A 22,155-nucleotide genomic window follows, 5' to 3' on the forward strand; every position below is an offset into this window, starting at 1 on the left:
CATGCAGTGTCCCTCAGCACGGTCTATTGCCAGAGTTTAACATCATGCCACCTAGCAAAGGAGATATGTTTACAGGGTCCAGCTCCAGGGTCACACAGCAGGGCAATAAGGCATGTATCTGGAGCTAAGAGCAATAAACTGAAAACGGGCACGGTCCATTCTTCGGTACTCAGCTTCCAAAAGCATCCTTCTGTTCACATTTCAATTTTCATAAAACAACTCTATTTTTCCACCTAACACAAGAAAAAAAGTCTCAACGGTCGTTGCACCCATTCTGGCTCTATACGTTACTCAATTACTCCTCAAATTCAGTCAGTCTTACTACATTTTCTGTTACCTAAAGACTAAATTGTAAAGTTAGGCTCCAACTGCTTGTATGTAAAATTACACTTGGAAGAAGACAGAAGAAGATTAGCATACGCGAACACCCACATGTATGACAGAGAGAAAATATGCAAAGCTTCTACAAGTCCTCACTTCTGTACTGGGCCTGGGCCCAAGGTCTTAGCTGATATCTATGGCTTCCTTCTTTTGCTACCTATTTCTTTTTTTTTTTGCCAAGGTTCTTTATCTAAAGGAGAAAACTTTTCTAGAGATTTCAGAAACAGTAGTAATGTTAATGACCTAATTCAAATTGACAACAGCATGACAATTAACATATAAAATTTCATATCTATAAATGAAGCTTGAAACTAAGTGTCCCTTAATCAACTTATTCCTGGAAACAGCTATTATAGGAATAACAAGAGACACTGATTCCAAAACTGAGATTTTTTTTCTTTGATTTTTCTTTTTTTTTTTCCTACTTATTTCTTCCTTCACTTGCCCTCAGCCTAAACATAAGCTGGTCAGGGGTCTTTACTCCATGTAAGGATGAAACTCTTCCTTCGCGAGTTCAGGAACTGATTTCCCAGAGTTCTATCTTCTTTTGTTTCTATGTTTCTGGAATTTTCCACATAAAGCCCTTCCTCACTCCACTGTACATCACCCAATTTCTCCTCGCTAACCAGGCTCCATCACTCCAGCCAGGAGAGGTACCCCTTTTGCTTCCTAACGGGTTGGTAGCACCTGGAGGCCCAAACGTCCATATGACGGCCTCCTCTCCTCTCAGGAGCACCTTTGTTACGCCCCTGGTGGAAGCCCTGCCCTCTTGCGATGGAAAACCTCAAAACCAGGCGGCTCCAACTTGCCTAAAGGACAGCGAACGTTCCAGATGTGAGTTCCCGTCGCGGGCCCCAGAGAAAGCGCTCGCGGCTTTTGTAGAATCCTCACAACTCCAGGAGGCTGGTCCACACTATGTCCTCCTGTGTTTCAAGGGGGCAAACCGAAACCGGGAGGGGCCAAAGGAACTTTCTCCAGGTCAGTCACAGCCAACTAGAGCCCTAGGTCTGCGCATCTTCCCACCGAAGCCGGCGCTACCACCTAGGCCCACCCCTACCACTCCTCAGGTGAAGCTCATTATCTCAATTACCTCCAGTCCTCCAATAGCATGGGCGGCGGGCTCTTTATCCCCAGGATACACAGAGCTTCATCATCACCGTCATAAAACCAGCGCGTCGTGCACACACGTCCACTCCCCGGGCGGGACGCGAACCAGCGGGAACCCGTGCAGACTCCCCCCGCCGCGCCGGCTTAGGAAGCACAGCCCAAGAAGGCCCGCCCGCGGCGTTCAGCTCTGCGCAGGCGCAGCCGCTCGCTTCCGCCTAGGGGCGGGGCCAGCGCCGCGGGCCTGTCAGGTGAGCTCAGCCCCCAGCGCGTGTGAGCCTACGGAACGCTGGGGCTGAGGCGGCATGGCTCCGGACCGGGGCCTGGCCTCGGCGACACCGTGGCCGCGGGAGAAGCCCAGGACAGGGACCCAGGCGGGGGCTCCCGGCCCCGGTACCGTCGGAGCCCGCCGCTTCCTGCTTTGTCTCTACCTGGTGGGATTCCTGGTGAGTGCGTGCGGGGATGGGCGCGAAGTGCCGGCTGAGTCCGCGACCTGGAACCCGATCAAGGGTGCTTTTCCTTGCAGCCGTCTGCCTGGTGATGCCTCCCTACCTCTCAGTCCCACTCTTGCCGCGTAACCCCCTTACCTCTGCACCTGACCACAAATGAGGCCTGCCCATCGCGCCTGCACTGGGTCCAGTTCGCGCCCCCCAATCGCAGCCCCGCCGTTTAAGACGCTCCAGCACCAGCTTCAGGTGTGACTCGGTGACCGAGTCGCGCTCGAGGGTGACCCTGGGTGTTAGATCCTGTGGCAGGTGCATCACCTGCAGCGTGGACAGCAGGGGCGCTCGGGGCAAGCTTGGGGAAGCCCAGCCGTGCAGTAGCTACGGGAGCGGTAGGAACACACAGGTCCTTCTTACCAGGCCAGGTGGGGAAGTTCTGTTGGTCACCCCGCTTGGGCAGAATTAGGTACATTTTCCTTAGGGTTCCTGGTAGACTGGAATGCTTAAAAATGCAAATCACAGTGAATTATACACATCTGCCTTTCGACAAACTTTATATAGTGCACAAGGCAGGTTCGGTTTTGTTACGACTTGTGTGCGCGTCCTGGTTTAATAAGGACAATTATTAATTTCCCATGTAGAATGGGAAGATTAGAAAACTGAGTGTATGGTAGGGTAAGCCATCCAGCCAGCTGGCCCTCCATTTATTCATGGAATTTATGAAAACCTGTTACGGGGTAGGGGTTATGGAGCTCCAGGCACTGTAATACACATTCCCAACCGGGAAGACCCTGCAGTATTACTAACTGAGCTTGTGTTGGTAATTCCTGTGCCATTATATGCGGGAACCCTACATCTGCCTCTTCACCCCTCTTTCCCCAAGTCTAGGCCTGGTTCAGTTGCCCTGGTTGTGAGCTAATCTGGGTTAGGGCAGCCTTGGGACAAGGACCCAGGAGGATTTCCTCTTTGCTGGGCCTGGGACTTCATCTTGAAGACAAAAGGAGCTGGTCAGTTTTAAGTGTCAATGGGAGGAGGCTGCCTTCTGAGGCCTTGAAGATGGTCCCCAAGGGCACTGGGTCCTGGCAAAGAGGAATTACTGTTTGCTGCCCAGATGCAGGTGAAGATCACGACTCCCCAGTCTGATGCCTGACTCGAGTTAGGATGCTGAGCTGTGCTTAGCTAGGAGAGGAGTGGGGAGACAGCCTCCTTCCCCATCCTCAGTGCAAGGTGTTCAACAGTCTGTAAAGTTTAATGTTGAGCTAGTAGTTGTTAAGACAACGATGAAAGCATGTTCATCAAATCCCTTAGACACAGAACCATGAGACACCCAGGGAGGGCAGCGTTTGCACCAGGCTCTCTGTCTCCAGTTACCGTGGCAGACCCCACCCCAGGCTCAGTGCTTGGGTTCAGAGCCTGGCTCTCCTTCTGATCCCATTTCTTTAATCTTAGTTCAGTCTCAGGATGTGGTGCCTCTTCAGCCTTCCAATCCAGTCACCCAGAATTCAGAACCGTCCACTATGGGTGGTTCTTCAAATTTGGAAAGGGAGTTCTGTGTCATCCATGCTCTGGTAGGGGATGGGGACCACCCTAACTCAGATGGTACTGGAATCTGGCTCTGCCGGATGAAAAGGACCCTTACCTGGAAAGTCCAGACCAGGGTTCAGAGAGTTTTGGAGACCAACATGACGAGAAGGCAAAATAGTTTGAGATTTTTAAAATAAATTTGCAGATCATTCACTATGACCTTCCGATACAGATTTAAATATTCCAAGCTTCTCGTATGTTGGCTACATGCTGTGCACATGGCACAGCCTAATCTAGCAAGCCTGATGGAAAGTTTTAATAATTTTAATAATGAGAAAGAAGCATTAGGTCTCTAATATCTTAAGGAGAAAATGTAAGATTTCCCAGAGTTAAAAGAGAATAGGGAATTTTTTAATGGAAAACGTTGTAAACAATTAAACTATATGCCACTTTGGGTATCCTTGAAGAATCTAAAGGCTCTTTGTTAGCTAACATCTAAGGAATATTATACATAATTTAGTTGTTATTTTTAATATACCTAGGGATGTAAAGACCCCTAAGACTTTTAGGAAGATGGTTTCCAATTGGAAGAGGAAAGGAATAAGATGAAAGCATTTGCCAAAATGTTTTGTTTTTAGCTCTTATCTGTGTTTCCAGGTTTTAATTTGTTCAGGAAGGAAGACTAAGATGACCCTCTAGGTACTTTTTGATTAGCATCCTAAGATGATGCTAAGATCTATGATTGCGGTCCTTTCTTTCCTCCAGATACCCGGAGAGATTTAGATTCCATTTAATCAGCTTTAGTCAGGTGATAATTCTTTTTTTAAAAAAAAGATAATCCACTAATCAAGAAATATTTGGGTTCCTACCCTGAAAAGGGTCCTAAAACTTTAGAATGTGTTCATCAGATATCACTGAGAGAGGTAGATGTTCCCGGAGAAGGGTTTAAGTGGTCCCCTCTCACCTGATTTCCTTATAAATGGTTATAAGCACATGACCAGTTGCCAGATTTGAAGTGCACTCAAAAGAGGGTGGTTTTGAAGAAGCTATGGCTTCAGAAGAAGGGAGAAGCTGCCTTTTATAGTCATGGAGAAGTCAATTTTAAAACAGAACTTCCTGAGAGGAAAGAGCTAGCAGCCGGCTAGAGAAAGATAATATTTTTCAGGCTAAGTGTTAAAGTAAGTCTGTTATGAGTTGCCGTTTTCATATTTACCTCCTATAGATTTCAGCCTGACTACTTACAGCTTCCCCTCCCCTTCTTATTTAGAATAATCGTTTGAAATAAATGACAAGTGGTACTGGGAATTTTTTTGGGAAAAAGAATCTTGTTGGACAATTGAGTTTCCTTTTCTGAAAAAGCCAGAAAATTCAATAGCTAGCTGATGTATTTTGAGTCTTATAAATCATCAGCAGGCTGATGGGGCAAAGCTGATAGTAAAGCCCAGAAGAAACTGGCTCAGAAACAGAGGAAATTTTAAGTAATCTTAAAATTGAAATAATGAGCCATGGTTCTGGTATTATAAATGTGTCAGCTATTTAAGGTCACTGGATATTAAGTATATGGCCATCTAAAGCTGTAACCATGGAAAAGGGCCCCTAAGAAGCGTATTTGGAAGTTCGTGTTTCTATGTTAGGTTAATGTACAGCCACCAAGAGAAGGAAGCAAAGGATTAATTGTGGAAGAAAAAAGATATTTCTATTTAACCAGGATTACAGGAAAAGGAATTTGGGTTGAATATAAAGAAAACTCTCTGTGTGTGTGCAAGATGTGTTTTTCCTCTCCTGAACCAGTTGTAGCAGGTAACCAAGTGACAGAGGAAGGAAAACAAAACTTAAAGGAAAAAATGTCTTTCTACTAACTCAAGAGTATTAGCCCAAACGATCAGTACTTACCCCAGAATTGAAGGAAAGAGAACACGTTTCCACTTCTGCTGTGTCAGACCTCCCTCAGCCATCATGACTCTTAATGTTCATCCCGTTTCTACCACGCAGGTACTGTTATCCCCATTTTTTACAGATGGCAGCACCGACGCTGGTAACATGAAATAACTTTCCAAGGGCACATGCTTAGTAAGTGATGGAGCTGGAATTGAAAACCTCTGACCCCAGGGCCCATGCACCTTCTGTGCCTTAGTGAAGAACGGCAGGCCACCCTCTAGTACATCAGCCTTCCTCTCCTTTCTGCTGTACTGAGACTTTCCCTTCAGGTCTTACCTCGTCAGGCTATAGATGGCACATGGGTCTCCTTCCTTGACTCCGGGAGGAATTTCACATTATTCAACAGGTGCTGCTTTGCTCAGAAATACGCATTACCCCTCCCTCTTGGCTCATTTCATTACTCCCCATTTTTTAAATTTGAGGAATGCATGTAGTATGTGCTCCTTGAATATTAAGGATCAGTGACAAAGAAGCTAAAGTTAAAATGGATTCTCAGGGCGATCCAGGCATTTACAGGTGGCAGCTCTTGTTACACATTGTATTTGGATTCCTTGATCCCTTGAATTTGATGAGTATAGCTTACTGTAGAATACAATTTTGAGTTCTTGTTTGCTCCAAATTTTACATACTGTGGGGTTTTTTAAATCAGTTTATAATTAGGATCACCACTTTAAAGACACCCAGGCCTCAGTTTCCAATTTGCGTTAATGAGCGTTTTGTTGCTTAGGAGTTGTTTGGTGTGAGCACGGTCGTCCCTTTACTGAGCCTTCGTGTCAAGTCTTTTGGAGCGAGTCCAACAGTTGCTGGAATAGTAGGTGAGCAATCCTGCACATTTTCAGGGCACTGATTTTCAACCCCCCTGAACTGAGTACCTGAAAACACATCAGTCTTTTAGCTAAGTAATATCCAACGGTGAACTGAAAAGGGGATAAAATGAATTTTCAGACTATTTCAGAGTACAACCCTGGAGCAAATGTAGTTCATCTTTTCCTAGACTACGTATGTTCAGAGAGGTTTCCAGGTATAGCATCACCCCCATGCCCCACACCGCCTGTGACGTCACAGGTACTTACTGAGCCTCTCCGGGGAGCTGGTTAGGCATGGACTCCTGCCTGCGGGAACCTGTAGCCTAATGTTATAGTCATGGAGAAGTCATGACTTCTTGCCTCATGCAGGGTGAGAAGGACTCTCTCAAGGTCCCTAAGGGTGACCTTTGCCTCTAGTCTCTCTCCTGCTTTCCCTCCATTTTATTCTGAAGGTCTTTTACTAAAAATTATATTAATTTACTCTTCCATCTGAAAAATTATTATGGGGTAATTTACTTTTTAAAAATGGTCTTTTTTTCCCTAATGTTTTTCTGTTAATTTCATCCATTTTGTGATGGGTCTAGCTGATTTTATAGATATCACTTATGTTTTTTACAGGCTCCTCCTGCGGCGTTTTGCAGTTCTTTTCCAGCACATTGGTGGTAAGTCCTCTTCCACCTGTTGAAAGTATAACCCTACGCCTCTGAGGCCACCCATCATGGCTGTAGTAAAATAGGGGGTTGAGGTTTACCAAAAAGGAAGTGTGCAGATGGTGAGGACTGGCAGTGCCCTTATTTCAAGAAGGATCCCTCGGTCATCTCTCCCTCAGTTGACCTCTGAGAAGACACAGGCCTGAAGAGATTGCGTGGCTGGATCTGAAAGGACTCGCTGAGTCAGAATGAGAGCCCGCTTTTTAAATTGTAACATGTTTTTCCCATGATTCCCTGCCAAATTTGTACTAGGAGAAAAGAATGTAAACAGAAGTTATTACCAGTTTTGTTGGTTTCAATTAATTGACAGTCATCAAATCCATTCAGATCTTAGGATTCTATTTGAAGTTGGGCCTTTTTGAACCACATGGCTTATCAATTATAAAACTTAATTGTATAGACGGAGGAGCCACTGGGAGTGGTGGGTTGTACACCGACCGCAGGGGGTAGAAAGATCCAGAGCTGATCTCGCCACTGCCACTTCTCACCACGCAGTAGTTTGCAGTTCAGAACCTGTCACTGATGCGCCCCTTCTTTCCTGCTCCTGTGTGCCCTCCAGTGCACCATGCTGGTCCTGAGGCCTCGGCGTCCAGTCATTCGTGCAGTACAAACAGAATGGTCAGTTTTGTCCCAGGGATTGATCAGCTGTGACCTTGGTCTAAATAGCTGGTCTCACAGTGAGTGAACACCATGTACATACAACACTGTGTTCCCGAAGAGTGGCTCATGTGTAAAATATATTTTATTATTTGTTTTTGTTAATGAATTTATTTGTTTATTTTTGGCTGTGTTGGGTGTTCGTTGCTGCGCACGGGCTCTCTCTAGTTGCGGAGAGCGGGGGCTACTCTTCGTTGCAGTGCGCGGGCTTCTCATTGCAGTGGCTTCTCTTGTTGTGGAGCACGGGCTGTAGGTGCGTGGGCATCCGTAGTTGCGGCACATAGGCTCAGTAGTCGTGGCTCATGGGCTCTAGAGCGCAGGCTCAGTAGTTGTGGCGCACGGGCTTAGTTTCTCCACCGCATGTGGGATCTTCCCAGACCAGGGCTCGAACCCGTGTCCCCTGCATTGGCAGGCAGATTCTCAACCACTGTGCCAGCAGGGAAGGCCCTGAAACTACTTTAATACTCTTAAAAATTCTTCTTTCACAAATTCCAGCTCTCATGACCCCATTTAGTACAAATGAGAATGGTTTTGATGTATAAATATAAAAGTTGGAATTTCTGGGGCTTTCCTAGTTTCATGTGATGTATGATTTTCTCCATAGTGACTAATTAAACATTTCCGTGTAACTTAATATTTTAAACTTCTGTACGACATTTCACAGAAACCAGGAGAAGCACTCCTTTGTCAGCGTACACACATACAATTTGTTTGGCAGATACTGTAACTGGAGGCCTCATTTAAATTAGAAATTTAAGTAGAAAAAAAGCCTCGTTTAAATTAGAAATTCAGTTACCACTAGTACTTATGACTCAGCAGGACCCAATGAAATAAAAAAGGGGAAAAACATTTGAATATTTAATTCAAAGTATTCCGTTACAGAAGTGAAAATCAGAAAAGTCACCACCAGTCTGTCCAGCATTAAAGTCGGCTGGGCATCTCACGGAGGGACTTTCTCCACCCTACAATATGAGGACGACGGGTCCCCATAAAACCTCTGTGACAGACTGAGAGGTCCCGAGCCCTCCAAAAGAATCAATAGGCCATGCGGGTTGAAACGTGACCGTCCATTTACAGCAGCTAGGTTAACTCTGCACACAGAAAAACTCATTCCCTGACCAGACCGGTATGAGAACTACCCACAGTTTACTGACTGTTCTTAGAGGTAGTCAAGTAGAATTTTATTTGAAAAAGAATTGTAGAAAACTAGAACTATAAAAGGGATTGGAAAATGACGTGCCAGCAGAACACTGGAAACACTCGACAACTAACTAACCACGTGGGTATTTGGCTACCATCTGCTGACCGACTGTCTGAGGGTGTCAGCCACATGGGGAGTGAATGACATTGGGAAAAATTCCAGAGGGAGCTGTCATTTCTTGTCATTTATCGTGGACGAGAGCTATGGTCCCTGCCAGGCAGCAGTTACCAGCTGGGGCTCTCACTTGCCTTGCAGGTAAGTTGAAGAAAGGACCTGGTTAAAATGTGGGATATAAAGTACCAGCAAGCTGGGACTTCCCTGGCGGTCCTGTGGTTAAGACTTTGCCTTCCAACGCAGGGGGTGCGGGTTCAATCCCTGGTCAGGGAGCTAAGATCCCACATGCCTTGCCACCAAAAAACCAAAATATAAAACAGAAGCAATATTGTAAGAAATTCAATAAAGACTAAAAAAAATTGGTTCACATAAAAAAAAACAAAAAAAACCCGGCAAACTACCCATTTTGCTCTAAGAGTGGAGAAAAATAAATGAACCAGAAAATCCCAGATCACCAGACAGTTCTGATTCATGAGCCTGGCTTACTCAAGCTGACGGAGGGAATCAATATTCAGTGTTCAGGCCTCAACAGATAATGTCACAGCTACATCAACTGCACAAAGAAACCCTTCAATCACTCTTGAAAGAGTAAAGTATGCCCTTGGAACTAATAAAATATTAGTTCTCATACTTGTTTGTGAAATGCCAGTTTTAACATAAGCATGATTTGGGCAGTGCAACAGATGCAAAATGTGCTGAGACATGTAATAAGTAACTGCTTCTCACTTCTTGTATAAACAAACATGCCCGCCCCCCGCCGCCAGGTAAAACGGTACACCCCGCCTCCAAAACTTAGCAAAAGCCGAAGGGAGTTTCACCCTGAATATTTGGGGGCATATACAGCAAACACATGTTTCTAAAAAGTGTCAGACTTTGGGGCCAATTTCTAATCGTCTGCTAACTGACAGAACTGCTCCCAATAACCGGCCTTAGCATCACATATAAAGAAATAAGCCCTGACTTTGTAAATAGTTCAAATCAATTTTTTTGACAACAAATATGAAAGACCCATCAAAATTCCACAATCACAGTGGAACTCTGGCCGGATCAAGTGTTGTTTGAAACAAGGGAATCATTTACAAGGGCAGGGAGGTTTCTGTACTGCAGAAATTTAGATTGTTGTGACATTTAGTTAAAGGGTTTCAACTCCATACCCTCTCCTCCTGTAGTGTCTAGAAATTAATAATTTCATAAAAAGAAGGTACAGAGAAAATACTAAAGTCAAATTTCTTTTTCATCGATTTTATCATTCCACAGATAAGGAAAAATTTAAACTGATAATAAAGATAAAATGACATAAGTGTTCCTTTTTAGAAATTTACACAATGTCATCCAAGTGTTTTACCTGACTTTTAATTGGTGAAAGCTGAATTTGGTCTACGTGCTTAACAAGAAGTATCATAACAAACATTTCCATGTTTTTCTCCTTCCGTTCCAGAACGTTAGACTCCTTCTAATATTTATTAATCTAGGACACCAAGAAAAATCAGGAAATTCATTTTTAAGATCATTTTACATCTCAGCTTCCTTTTCAGATTTCATAAACTGTAACTTAGTCTTCAAACTCTCAAAAATATACATCACATCTCTTGGTGAATCATAGTCCTATAATGAAAATTCTAAATTAAAAGTCAGTTTTAATTTATTTCCAGCAGATGAAATACATATATATTTTTTTATATATAAATATTTCCATTTAAAATTAAGAATTTTGGCACAGGGTCCTAAACTTGCAGTTTTCAAATTACGTCTACACTGCTTTCCACTGATCAACCTGGGAGAGTTTGGGAAAGAAATCGTGCACTTTTTGAACTTGTACCTTGTGTGTTTACCCTTCCCTCTGTCTCATGCCCAACAATCTAGCAGTATTCCAAGATTTTAGAACATGAGAAAAAAAGGTAGAAGATTTACTTCACATTGGTGGAGGAAGAAGGAAGGGATAAGATTTACGGCTGAGGATTTCTAAGTACCGGATCTTTTTGTTTAATTTATTCATCTTTTTCCAGCAATTGTAGGTGGTCACTTGTCTCCTTTGCTGTATCTCCAATGTGAATCCAAGGGACTACATGAGTGGCTTCATCTCATATCTAAACCCAGAAATTTTGAGTCTTGTTCTAGTCAAGTTTTAAAGAGGGGGTTTTTCTGGGAAGAGTGACAGACCAATAAAATCTATCGTCTGAGAGATTCCAATATTAATCTTTAATGATTATGTTCCACTTCTTGTCTTTCTGCTGTACTTTTAAAAAGTACTCAGATGAGTAGAATTCGTTTTTAGATGAAGAATTTGAGCTACTACTTTCTTGAGGGGGGAGAGGTAAGAAATTACAGACTAGTGCAAAAAAAAGAGAACTCGCACATTCTCCAAAGTGCTTCCTGCATAAAATTCAAAACCTGAATTCTCACCAATTGGTTAAACATTGGAATATTGTTTATCCCTACTTTTATCTTTGTCTGCTTGGAGCCTCTGTCCTGGATTCAAAGTTCTAGAATGTGCTACAGAAAAGGTCTAAAGCAGGTGGCTGCAGGTGGGCGTGACAGGGGGTCTCCTGCATCCTCCTCCCAGTATTGCACAAGAAACCCGGCAGCCAGCTGTGCAGGCGCTGCCCTGTCATCTCCACACCCACCACGTGAGGCCAGACTTCGTCACAAGCTGGCTCTGAGTCTGGCTTACAGCATAAGCTGGCGTCACCCACACAGCCCTTCTCTTTGTACCATTTAAACACGACGGGGAGATGGAATCTAGATGTCACCCAAAACACGGTAGAACGAGGAACAAATTGAAAACCAGCTGACTCTCGTCATTTCATAGGCGCTACAGTCTGGGAGCCAGGCCACGAGGTTCTGCCTAGATGCTCTGGCTGTTGCCATCCTCAGGGGTCTCTGCTCCGTGCCGTGCTCTTCCTTAACCAACTGGCGGCAGCTCAGGATCAGGAAACACCTCCACCCTGAGCTGATGCCCCCCATCCTCTAGGAGCTGCCCTGGATGCCATGGAAAGGTGTTCTGAGTATTTTCAGTGCCGTTCACTGAAAAACTAATTACAGATATACATATTTTTTCATAAATAAAATCTGAGGCATAATGTATATATTAAAACTTTCACCAACAAGGGTGTGTTAAAAATTTCAAGTTCTGTCCTTCAAGTTCAATAAAGGCACACGTGGCTTTTTTTCCTTCAGGCTTGCACAGAATACAACTGCTAGCAACAGGTCCTATGAGACATGTTATGGGGCTTTTGTTTCTTTGATTTTCTGCTTCTTGGGATAAGCATTCGCCCCATGGATCAGAGGCATGGCTCTACCACCCAAGGACAGTATTTAGATGCATAGAGGGTTGGAAGTGGATTCCCTTGCTGTGTCAGGTTGCTGGGTAACCAGCCACAGCTGGGCAGGGCCGGTCCCCCCAGGTCTGCTTTGGCCATTTCCATTAAGGCTTCTCAATCCCGAATCGACCTTTCCGGTTTCCAGGTTCTGATGCCCTTCGGACCAGCCTAGGTGGCACCTTGGGTCGGATGCCTTCGTTCATATGGTCACCCCGCATGGAGCCAAAGTGGCCTTTGGAGAGGAGGGGCTGGCAGAGCACGCCTGGGGCCTGGGGGCCCCCCTCTTTGCTGTGGGCAGCTGGGGAGCTGCAGGGCTGCCCTTGCCTGGAATCAGCATCTGCCTCGTTCTTCCATTCCAGTTTATAGGCCTGGGGGGCCTTCTTTGAGAACTGTTCTGGCAAGAAGCGCCTGGCTCGGGGCTGCAGATTGAGGACGGTGGTCCCGACGTCTGGGTCTGAGTCACTGCTGTTGCCACCTGCCAGAGAGCAAAAGAAGGACAGCGTGGGCGGGCCTTTTAGGGAGAAGGTGTTACAGGCGACTGGCCAATACATTTGTGGGTCTGGCACCTGCTGTGCCCTCCCTGGGGCTCTGGGGGTCGGGCAGGGAGGCCAGAGGGCTCACCCCGACTCCAGCTGAGTCCTGGGCGCGTGCATAAGTCCCATGAGCACGCGTGTCCACAAGTGTATACTCTTGCTAATTCTGAAGAGCTTCCCATGTGCCAGCCACTGTCCTAAGCACTTTTAAATTCATTAACCTACTGAATCCTCATAACCACCCACTTTACATATGAAGTAACTGAGGTTCAGAAGATATTAGTAAGTGGTGGAGCTGGATGTCAAACTGAGACCACCTGGCGGCAGCTGTGCGCTCACCTGCCCCGTCAGAACGGCCCCAGGGGGCTCAGTTCAGTGTCTGGCTCACGGTAAACAGATCAGTAATTAGCTGCTATTATGAAGACTCTTGTCTTGATCTAGGATGTACAATCTCATGCACAGCTTTATTTCCTTTATATTTTCATAAAATGGTCAAAACACCAATATGGCTTGCAATCTACATAAAGATTACCATCAAATGAAGAGATGTTAGCCGTCAGGTCAAAGCTTTAATAATTACAGCCAGAAGTCAATTATATAGTTGCCTTTATGAAAATATATTAAAATTATTATGAACATTTAAAGTTAGAAATGTTGTAAGAGTAACAGAATTAAATTTAAACCTTTGAAGATTGACAGCTTTCTATTTACCTGTTCATCAGCCACACACAGTGACATCTGCTTTTGCTACATCGAATAGAATCAAATAACTGATTGAATTACGTATAACGTGCACAGAACGCCATTCCAAAAGGATGCAACACTAATAAAAGGTCACCAAATTATTATTATAGATTTGCAAACGACTGAACTCATTGTCCTTAAAAAAGAAGGGAAAATGTTCTATTTTATAAACACTAATAAATAAGTTTAAAGTCTTTTTGCTCCAGCTGTATTCAATACCTGCATTAGAAATATTCTTTTTCTTTTGTAGCTTTTCTGGAAGCTTTGTATTTTTTGGTAAGGATAAATATCGGGAGGTTGAGGTGGAAACCTGTAAAAAAAAATAGAAAACCTTGTTTAGATGACACACATGTCATTTATTGTATGTTACAGGCTTAGAATTCTATGTCAAACCTAACCTTGGTGTTAAAAATTAAAATGTTAGCTCTGGATTCTGAAACTACTGGGTGAGGAGCTATAGGGATGGGGAATAAATTTCCAAGTCATAGTCATTTTATTTAAAATAGGTAAAACCTCTCCTAAAATATCATGGAAATCAGTACTACTAAGGAAAACAGAAATGAAGTGGGACCCTTAGGAACAAGGTAGGAAAACCACCGGCTTTTCTTAAAGAAAAGCTACAGAAACACCCACTTATAAAAGCATTACTAAAAAAGACTTAGAACCTACATGGATAGGGAGGAAGATACATGAAAAATGTAGCATGTTTAAGTTGTATTTACTTTCACAAATCTTGAAAATGACAGAACAGAAAGTATTACTATAGCCAACGTGCTGGCCCTTGTGGCATCGAAAGCCACAGTCTCTAGTTTCTTTAACTTTTAATCGATGCTGCCACATTTCACATGTAAAAAAAAATAATATTGTTCACACATAACCGTTTTGGTCTCTGACAGCTCAGTATAGAACATTATTGAGAATGAGATGCACTGCCTGCTATGTCCGATCAATCAATCAGAATATCCTTTTAAAGTGGCTTCCTTATCTATGGCAATGCCCTGGGCCAAGTCGAATGCTGAGCACACAGCATCTGAAACTCCCCTGACATGCGCACATGCACACACACACACACACACACACACGGCCTCCTAGAAGTTTCCACACATGCACGCACGGCAGCCCCCCTTCAGGCTGCACCCTCTCCCTGGAAAGGTCAAACAAGACTCTCCAAATGAAGCCTGGCCCTTCCATTCAGTTTAAAACTGTACCCTGACAGGGATATCAGCTCAGTGCTTTGTGACCACCTGGAGAGGTGGGATAGGGAGGGTGGGAGGGAGGGAGACGCAAGAGGGAAGAGATATGGGAACATATATATATGTATAACTGATTCACTTTGTTATAGAGCAGAAACTAACACACCATTGTAAAGCAATTATACCCCAATAAAGATGTTAAAAAAAAAAGAAAAAACTGTACCCTGTATGACCCTTCTCCATCCTCCCAATCTCCTTCCTCAGCCCTTTTAGGTTTATTTTGTCCACAGCACTTACTGCGTCTATCATAACAGATACTTTTCTTATTCTGTCCATTCCCGGTGGCCTTCTCCCCCACTAGAATGTGAATTCCACAAGGGAAAAGAGCTCTGTCATTTTGTTCACCAACGTATTCCAGGTGCCTAGACAGTGTCTGGAAGGTGATAGGTGTCCGAGCAACGTCTGGAAAGACGTGATGATGAGCTCCATCCCAGGATTCCTGTGAATCAGCCCCCCAGGGCCATCCTGGCTTTGCTGTTGGAAGCCTTCTGCGTTCCAGGGCCACGAAGCCCCCTTACCCTGTGCTCCCGATTCAAGCTGCTGTCCTTCCGAACGCTCTCCCGAAGGCTGTGCCTTCGACGGATCAGGATCTCCTTGGCTTGCCTCTCACTCGTGTCGGCAGTCAGATTGTGTCGGTTGTAGGACAAAGTCTGAAATGAAAACACAAGCAACGAATTACAAAAACGATGATCGCTGCCCGGAAATTCCAAAACTTTACTCCATTTCTTTGGCTTCGTACCTCTGATAGGTACTTAACAATGAATGTGCAGAGGGGAAAAACAAGAAGTATAGAAGTTAACATTCTTTCAAATTTTGAACGAATTCATGTTCTACCAAATCTCAATTTAAGGGTAACAGTGGTAGTAATTTCAAGTTATTTGTAGAGATATATGATATATCGGTGTCACAGAAACCCTTAGAACTGTGCTGGGCACAGAGAAGTGCTCAATTGATATTACCTACTGTTATTGGCTATGATGAAGATGGTGATGGTGGTGGTCTTGTCTAAATGTGTCAGAGCAGGAGCTGTACTTTATTCGTTTGTATCTTCTGCAGGGAATATAGTGCTTTGTTCTATTCATAGATATAGTCAATACATATATCCACACATGTATTCAATAACTATGTATTTGATTCAACCAAGTAAAATCCTCTACTTAAGAAAAAAGAAGAATTCATGTTCTAATAAGAGTCGGTGACTACTTTTTTTTCATTGAAAAGTGTGATCTTTATAAATGAGAAAATGATCGAATTCATCAAGCACCTTCGACTACCTTGAAGTACCCTGTTTATATTTACCCATCAGTAGTGGCTGGGGAAAAACACAAGTCAACTCATACCTTCCCTATTGAATAGTAATTGCTAGTACAGAAACCAACCACTTTGGGCCACTTGGTGGCGCCATGACCCTCTATTAAGTCAAGAACATTTCTTCTTTTCAAGTTGAGAAAAGCTGCTGGCTCCCTCAGTAATGATCATGTCCTGGTATTTGAAGCCATACAATTTATAAACGAGGGCTGTCCAGGGCATAATATTTTTAGTTTTACAAGCTCTAGAGAAATCCACTTCCTAAAATAAATTGTATTTAGTAATTAAATTCATTTTCTGATAGAAATAATGTGTACTTCTTGGGAATACCCTTATCCCCAGAACTATATCAGACCTAGCAGAGATAAACAGAAGTAATGCAGAAGAGCACTCAATTCCTGCCTTGAGGAACTGGCTATCTTAGTTGGGCATTGAAAGCTAACAAAATAATAACTAAATCACGAAAGGAGGTACTAGAACTGTGTGGCATGTAGGAGCTCTAAGTGCTATTATCCCATTCAAAGACAGGTCTGGGAGCAACATAGAGGGCGTTGGGGAAACCTTAAAAATTGGAGAATATGGATGGACTGACAGGAAGAAGTGGGACATTCCAAGTGGAGACACAGGGGAGAACAACACAGTCCAAGGAATGAATTCAGACCTGTCCTCCGTGGGTGTCTGGGTGGCTGAGGGAGAGGTAGAAAGGGGAACTTAAAAATAGATCCCAAAGGCTGAAAGAATAGTTAGTTTAGCCTGAAAGCCACGACTGCTTTGTCTCATTTTAAATAGGAGGATGCTGCGTTAAGAGGGGCTTGAGGAAAAGAATGGAGCAGCCGTAATGTCGGATGGAACGGGCTGGTCTGTGGGGAGGCCAGCTAAGGAGCCACGGAAATGACCCTGATGTGAGTGACTGGGACCCCTGACAACTGCTGTGTCCCTGTGCCACTTCACCTCACTGTGCCTCAGTTTCTTTATCTGTAAAATGGAGACAATAATAACACCACTTGTTAGAGGATTAACAGAGGTAATACACGCGATGCAGAGAAATGGGGCTCGGCAAACTGTATGCACTGTTAACTGTATTATTAGCAAACTATGAGAACGAGGTGTTAAAAATGGAAATGGTTTGAAGGAAGTGACTCAGAAGATACAGGAAAGGAAGAAACGATCGCACTTTATGAACAACAAGGAAGGTTAAATACATTTTTAAAAGGTTTCTTCTAAGCAATAAAGCTATTTCATTAAAAAAAATTTTAAAGAGCAATCAATTGCTTTCCTCACCGTTAGAGAACACACTTTTTTTTTTTTTTAATCTCCAATCCTTTGGTAGCAGAACTCCCAGCTCCCTGGGTCTCCAGCCTAGAGCCTTGACCAAGATGTCTGGGAGGAGGGCAGTACCCTAAAAGGACAGACCCTGGGGTGGGTCTGAGGGAAGGAAGTGTCTGGTGTGGGACCTGCTGAGGGTGCATGACGGTGGGACAACAGCCACTGTAACTGGACAGCATCTAATCTGAAGGCATATTTTTAGCCAAAGGCAAATACATATTTTGCTAAGTAAATTATTCTTACTCGCTGACGGATCTGATAGAGATTTCTTGATAATATTTCTCGAATTTCATCCATTTCACCAGGTGTGAGCTTCCTTATTTTTTCTTCACGACAGTCACTGTGAAAGTTTAGAAAAAAATATTTTACTATTCAACATGTATCAAATTCATCAATTTTCTTTCTTAGAGACATAATATCATCATTTAAGAAGAAGAATCTTGGGACTTCCCTGGTGGCACAGTGGTTAAGAATCTGCCTGCCAATGCAGGGGACACAGGTTCGAGCCCTGGTCCAGGAAGATCCCACGTGCCGCAGAGAAACTAAGCCCATTGGCCACAACTACTGAGCCTGAGTTCTAGAGCTCACAAGCCATAACTACTGAGCCCATGCACCTAGAGCCCGTGCTGTGCAACAAAAGAAGCCACCGCAATGAGAAGCCTGTACACCACAACGAAGAGTAGCCCCTGCTCGCTGCAACTAGAGAAAGCCCACGCGCAGCAACGAAGACCCAACGCAGCCAAAAATAAAATATTAATTAATTAATTTTTTAAAAAAAGAAGAAGAATCTTAAAGAATAACACTTAGGAATTATTCAATATTTTTTAATAATTCAAAAATCTAAAACATTGATTTCAGTGTCAAAATCATTCATACAAGTTTAATCATGCACAAGTTTTTTCAGGGTCTATTCATGCAATTATTTAAGGAGGAAAGACCAGAGTAGCTTGCAATGCTATCACTTTATTATTTCTAATACTCCATAAATTAATATAGGATTTTTTTTCCAACAAAAACTTTAGCTGCATTTTGCTATTATGGTCTATTCTTTTAAATACCTCCTTAGAAACATTTACAAAGACACCATTTATAATATGTATGTACATACAATTGATCCTCATTATTCAGGGCTTCCATATTTGCAAGCTCAACTACTTGCTAAAATTTATAAACACATTATCAGTACTCATCGCACTGTCCTAGTCATTCACAGACATGTGCAAAGTGGAGAAAAACTTGAGTCGCTGGGCATGCACATTCCCAAATGAGGTCAAACTCATCTGCCCCCTTGTCTCAGCTCTCATGCTGTAAAAAAAAATGTCCTTTTCACAGCCTATTTAGTGCCATGTTTTTCACATTTTTGTGCTTTTTATGGGTGATCTTGCTGTTCTAAATGGTCCCCAAGCATAGCTCTGAAGTGCTGTCTAGTGTTCCTAAGCGCAGGAAGTTCCCAAGTTTTAACTCTACTTTTTCTGAAGGATATTTTAGCAGGATATGGAGCTCTAAGTTCAGTTACATTTTTTCAGAATTTTTGAAGCTACCAATGGTGTCCACTGGTTTTGCTGAAAAATCGGTTGCCAGGTTTTTTTTCTCTTTTGAAGAAAATAAGTCTCTTTTTCCCTCTGAGTATGTTTAAGAGGTTCTCTTTGTGTTTTTTTACTTTTAGTGGTTTTACTAGCAGGTATCTCATTTGGTTCTCTCCCTATCTAATCTGCTTGGGGTTGTCACAGTTCATATCCTTTATCTATTTGGGGAAGTTCTCAGTCATTATCTCTTAAAATATTGCTTCTACCAATTTCTCTCTCATCTCCTTCTGGAACTTTTCACTATATATATATGAAATTATCCCATATATTTCTTTTTCATCTTTTCTTCATGCTGGTTATTTCCTTCTGTCCTATCTTCCAATTAATCACTTCTCTCTTCAGCTGTGTCTAATCTGTTTTTCTACCTACCAAATGAGATCCTAAATTTAGTTACTTTATTTTTAGCTCAAATATTCCACTTAGATATTTTTTGTTTATATAGTCTCCATGAGGATGCCAAAAGTGTCAATGCCATTTTCTTTCCTTAAACATGTTATTGTTTCTATTTTAAAGTCACTATCTGATAAATCAATTATCTGAATCCCCTTTGTGCCTATTATTACTCTATGTTTTGTTGATCTTTTCCTCAATATTTTCAGTCACATTTCCTTGTCTACTCATATGCTTGGTTATTTTGGATTGAGTGCTAGACATTATATATAAAAAAAATCATGAAGATAGTTTAACACTCTTTACAATATTATTTCCTCCAGAGAAGATTTAAATGTACTTCCCTTGAGCAGCTGAGATAGAGGCAATCTCAGTCTCTGATGATTTAAACAATCATGAATTGAGATAATTCTAGGCTGGACTTCTTTCCTTTGAGGGTTAAGGTGTAGGATTTTGAAGGAAAACCTAGAGCTGAGTACATACAAATGCTCCTCCTTCTTCGTAGGTTCTGAATTCCCATTTTATTCTCTAAGACCAATTAGTCTGTCAAAACCTCTGTTTTAGCTTTTTAGAGTCTCAGATACATTCTCTGTATCCCAGAGAGAAAATGGCAACAAATACCAGTTCTATCCTCTTGAACTTCCCGCTTTTTTGACTCTTGGCCAAGAAATTCCTCACTGTAAGGGTACTCTCCAGCTTTCAAGCAGATATTTAAAATATACTTTGGACGAAACATACTTTGTCCTTTTACCTCTAGTTTTCTCAGAAGGTAGTTGGTCTGGCCCTCGGTTCATTATTGCCAGAAATATGACTCCCTATTGCCTTCCTTTTTTGCTTCTATCTTCCTCTAAAGAAAACATTTCAGGAGAGGTGGAATGGTCAATATGGCAATCATTTACCCAGCTATGTAGCTATCCATTAATTTTGTTACCTACTTTCCCTAACCCTAAACGTTTGCCTTTACTGGCTTCTACCACTGGCTTCAAAATGAACTGTGAACAGAGGTAAAAGTGAGATTTCCTTCTTCTATGACCACAAAGGCAATGGCTCCCTTTTGAGAAGCTGGATAGTTGAATTATTGCTTGCTGCAAGCACAAAAGGAACAGTGCATAAGAAAGATCGTAAATTGTAAAGCTAGAGTAAACTGTAGGATCAAGTCTAGCCCCATTTTCTACTTGAAGAAACTCAGCATCAGGGAAACAGATGGACCAGCTTAAGGTCACACAGTGAGTAACTTGCAGAGCTGGGACTATAAAGCAGTCATTCTGCTCAAGCACCACCATTTCCAATTCAGAATAACGCCTTTATGTCTGAGCCATCCTGACCACTACCTTCTTTTTATTCTGGGTTGTGTAAACTACCACAGTTTTTATAGGGGACTATAGTCCTAGTAAAAATCACAGTTTATAAGGTCGGGTGTGATTTGGAGCTTCCTCTCTCATTTCAACCGTCCCATAGATAGCATTTTGATTTAGGTGACATTTAGCTTAAAGGAGCTTCATTCAGGCTCATCGGTGAAAGAAGAAATCAGTGGAACCCGTAATCTGTCATTTTTGTGTAGTGGAGGAATGATGCTTACATGATAAACTCGTTTGCTAATCTGCTAACAGTATTTACTGTCCTGCTGTGGATTTGCTGTAAGAGTCTGCTGTAAGACGTTTAAGTCTCTACATTCTGGGTCTTCATTTCCTCATTTTTAAAATTAGGGAGACAGACTAGGTCAATGCATCTCAATCCTGGATGCATACTAGAAACTTCCATACGCTTATTATATACTTATAAATAAACCTATACCTGGGCCTCAACCCCAGAGATCCTGATTGTATCGGTCTGGGCGGGGGTGGGGGCAGGCATACGTATTGTTTAAATGCTCCTACAGTTTTTCTAATGTACAGCGTGGGTTGAGGACCACTGCACGAGATGATCACTGATGATCTTTCCAAGACTTAAACTATGACTCTGCAAATAATCCATGAGGAAATAGCTTTGTAATTACATGCATATTTATAATTGCAAATTATAACACACCTTAAAATATTCCATTTCAAAATGCTTGCTAAAGAGGCTTTACTTTCAGAACACACTGAATTGCCCAAAGCAAATATCATAAAGGCATAATCATCCTAAACATGACAAAGTACTTTCTGACTGGTCCACTCTGCAATAACACAACATGGGGTGATGTGACATGACAGAACATAACATAATGGACACACTTCCAGGCTTTCACATTTTAACCAGGATCTTGTGCTGCTGTGAGGTCTTAAGGAATCATGTTAGGAAATAAGTCAAATTTGCTGTTATTACTGGTTTCACAAAACTATAAAGACATACTTAGTAATACTAACTTTCATTTGCAAAACAGGACTTACTTCAGAGATGCAAAAGAAGGGACAGTACTTATCATTCCCGTCTCTGCCATCTCAATGGCATGTTTTATTTCAAGCTTTTTATATAAAGACACAATGCTTGACTTGGGTTGGTTCTCCCGAATCAAAAGCCTCCGCAGGTACTTGTCATCAAACTTCTTAAACCTAGAAATAAAGAAAAGCAAAGCTTTGTTTAATTAACATGCCACGGATCAAGAAGAAAAACCTGGTTTTACCAATAAAATCATTTCCACTACTCCCAGGGAAGAAATTTAATAGCAGTGTTTAGTTAGTCTGATCATTATATTTATTTTTATATGTGCATACCTGAATATATATATATATGTAGAGCACATATTAGTATATTTCTGTATATAGCCACAACATACATGTATCTAATATTCACTAATTATAGATTAAAATGCAGATATTTCTACATTTCCTATGT

At 42.4% G+C, this 22,155-nt stretch overlaps 3 protein-coding genes across 10 annotated transcripts in view; 1 reads left to right on the forward strand and 2 right to left on the reverse strand.

The window, feature by feature from the left end:
* TMEM182 (transmembrane protein 182) overlaps positions 1-1,630 on the reverse strand; it is a 67,725-nt gene extending 66,095 nt beyond the window's left edge. For both annotated transcript variants that reach the window (XM_033401688.2, XM_033401687.2), the window contains exon 1: positions 1,472-1,630. The gene's annotated coding sequence lies outside the window, so the exon portion shown is untranslated. The remainder of the gene's footprint in view (positions 1-1,471) is intronic.
* Positions 1,173-21,717, forward strand: MFSD9 (major facilitator superfamily domain containing 9). Of its 6 annotated transcripts, XR_004475622.2 has the most exons (5): positions 1,718-1,931; positions 6,118-6,205; positions 6,815-6,858; positions 16,826-16,938; positions 17,771-21,717. XR_004475622.2 is itself a non-coding variant. In XM_033401690.2 (4 exons), exons 1-4 carry the CDS (start codon positions 1,791-1,793, stop codon positions 16,850-16,852), a joined length of 300 nt encoding a protein of 99 aa, XP_033257581.1. In that variant the 5' UTR covers positions 1,677-1,790; the 3' UTR covers positions 16,853-17,528. The 6 variants fall into 6 exon arrangements, 4 of the variants coding, with proteins under 4 accessions (XP_033257581.1, XP_033257582.1, XP_049552050.1 ...); XR_007470899.1 differs by lacking the exons at positions 1,718-1,931; positions 16,826-16,938; positions 17,771-21,717 and adding exons at positions 1,173-1,359; positions 5,445-5,522 and having other exon boundaries at positions 6,815-7,684; XM_033401690.2 differs by lacking the exon at positions 17,771-21,717 and having other exon boundaries at positions 1,677-1,931; positions 16,826-17,528.
* SLC9A2 (solute carrier family 9 member A2) overlaps positions 11,958-22,155 on the reverse strand; it is an 85,788-nt gene continuing 75,590 nt past the window's right edge. For both annotated transcript variants that reach the window (XM_004277734.3, XM_049696070.1), the window contains 5 exons: positions 21,711-21,872; positions 17,606-17,702; positions 15,247-15,378; positions 13,695-13,785; positions 11,958-12,673 (listed from right to left, as the gene is read on the reverse strand). In XM_004277734.3, coding sequence (XP_004277782.1) covers positions 12,303-12,673; positions 13,695-13,785; positions 15,247-15,378; positions 17,606-17,702; positions 21,711-21,872 — 853 coding nt within the window. In that variant the 3' untranslated portion in view covers positions 11,958-12,302. The remainder of the gene's footprint in view (positions 12,674-13,694; positions 13,786-15,246; positions 15,379-17,605; positions 17,703-21,710; positions 21,873-22,155) is intronic.

The sequence above is a fragment of the Orcinus orca genome, chromosome 13 (genome assembly GCF_937001465.1).
Source record: "Orcinus orca chromosome 13, mOrcOrc1.1, whole genome shotgun sequence".
Lineage (NCBI taxonomy): Eukaryota > Metazoa > Chordata > Mammalia > Artiodactyla > Delphinidae > Orcinus > Orcinus orca.

Excerpts from the sequence above, each read along its gene's own strand:
- MFSD9 (XM_033401689.2), top strand. The coding sequence starts at position 1,791 with ATGGCTCCGGACCGGGGCCTGGCCTCGGCGACACCGTGGCCGCGGGAG. Across the intron at positions 1,932-6,117 it reads TCTACCTGGTGGGATTCCTG|GAGTTGTTTGGTGTGAGCAC; the intron begins GTGAGTGCGTGC and ends TTTGTTGCTTAG. Across the intron at positions 6,859-7,465 it reads TCTTTTCCAGCACATTGGTG|TGCACCATGCTGGTCCTGAG; the intron begins GTAAGTCCTCTT and ends TGTGCCCTCCAG.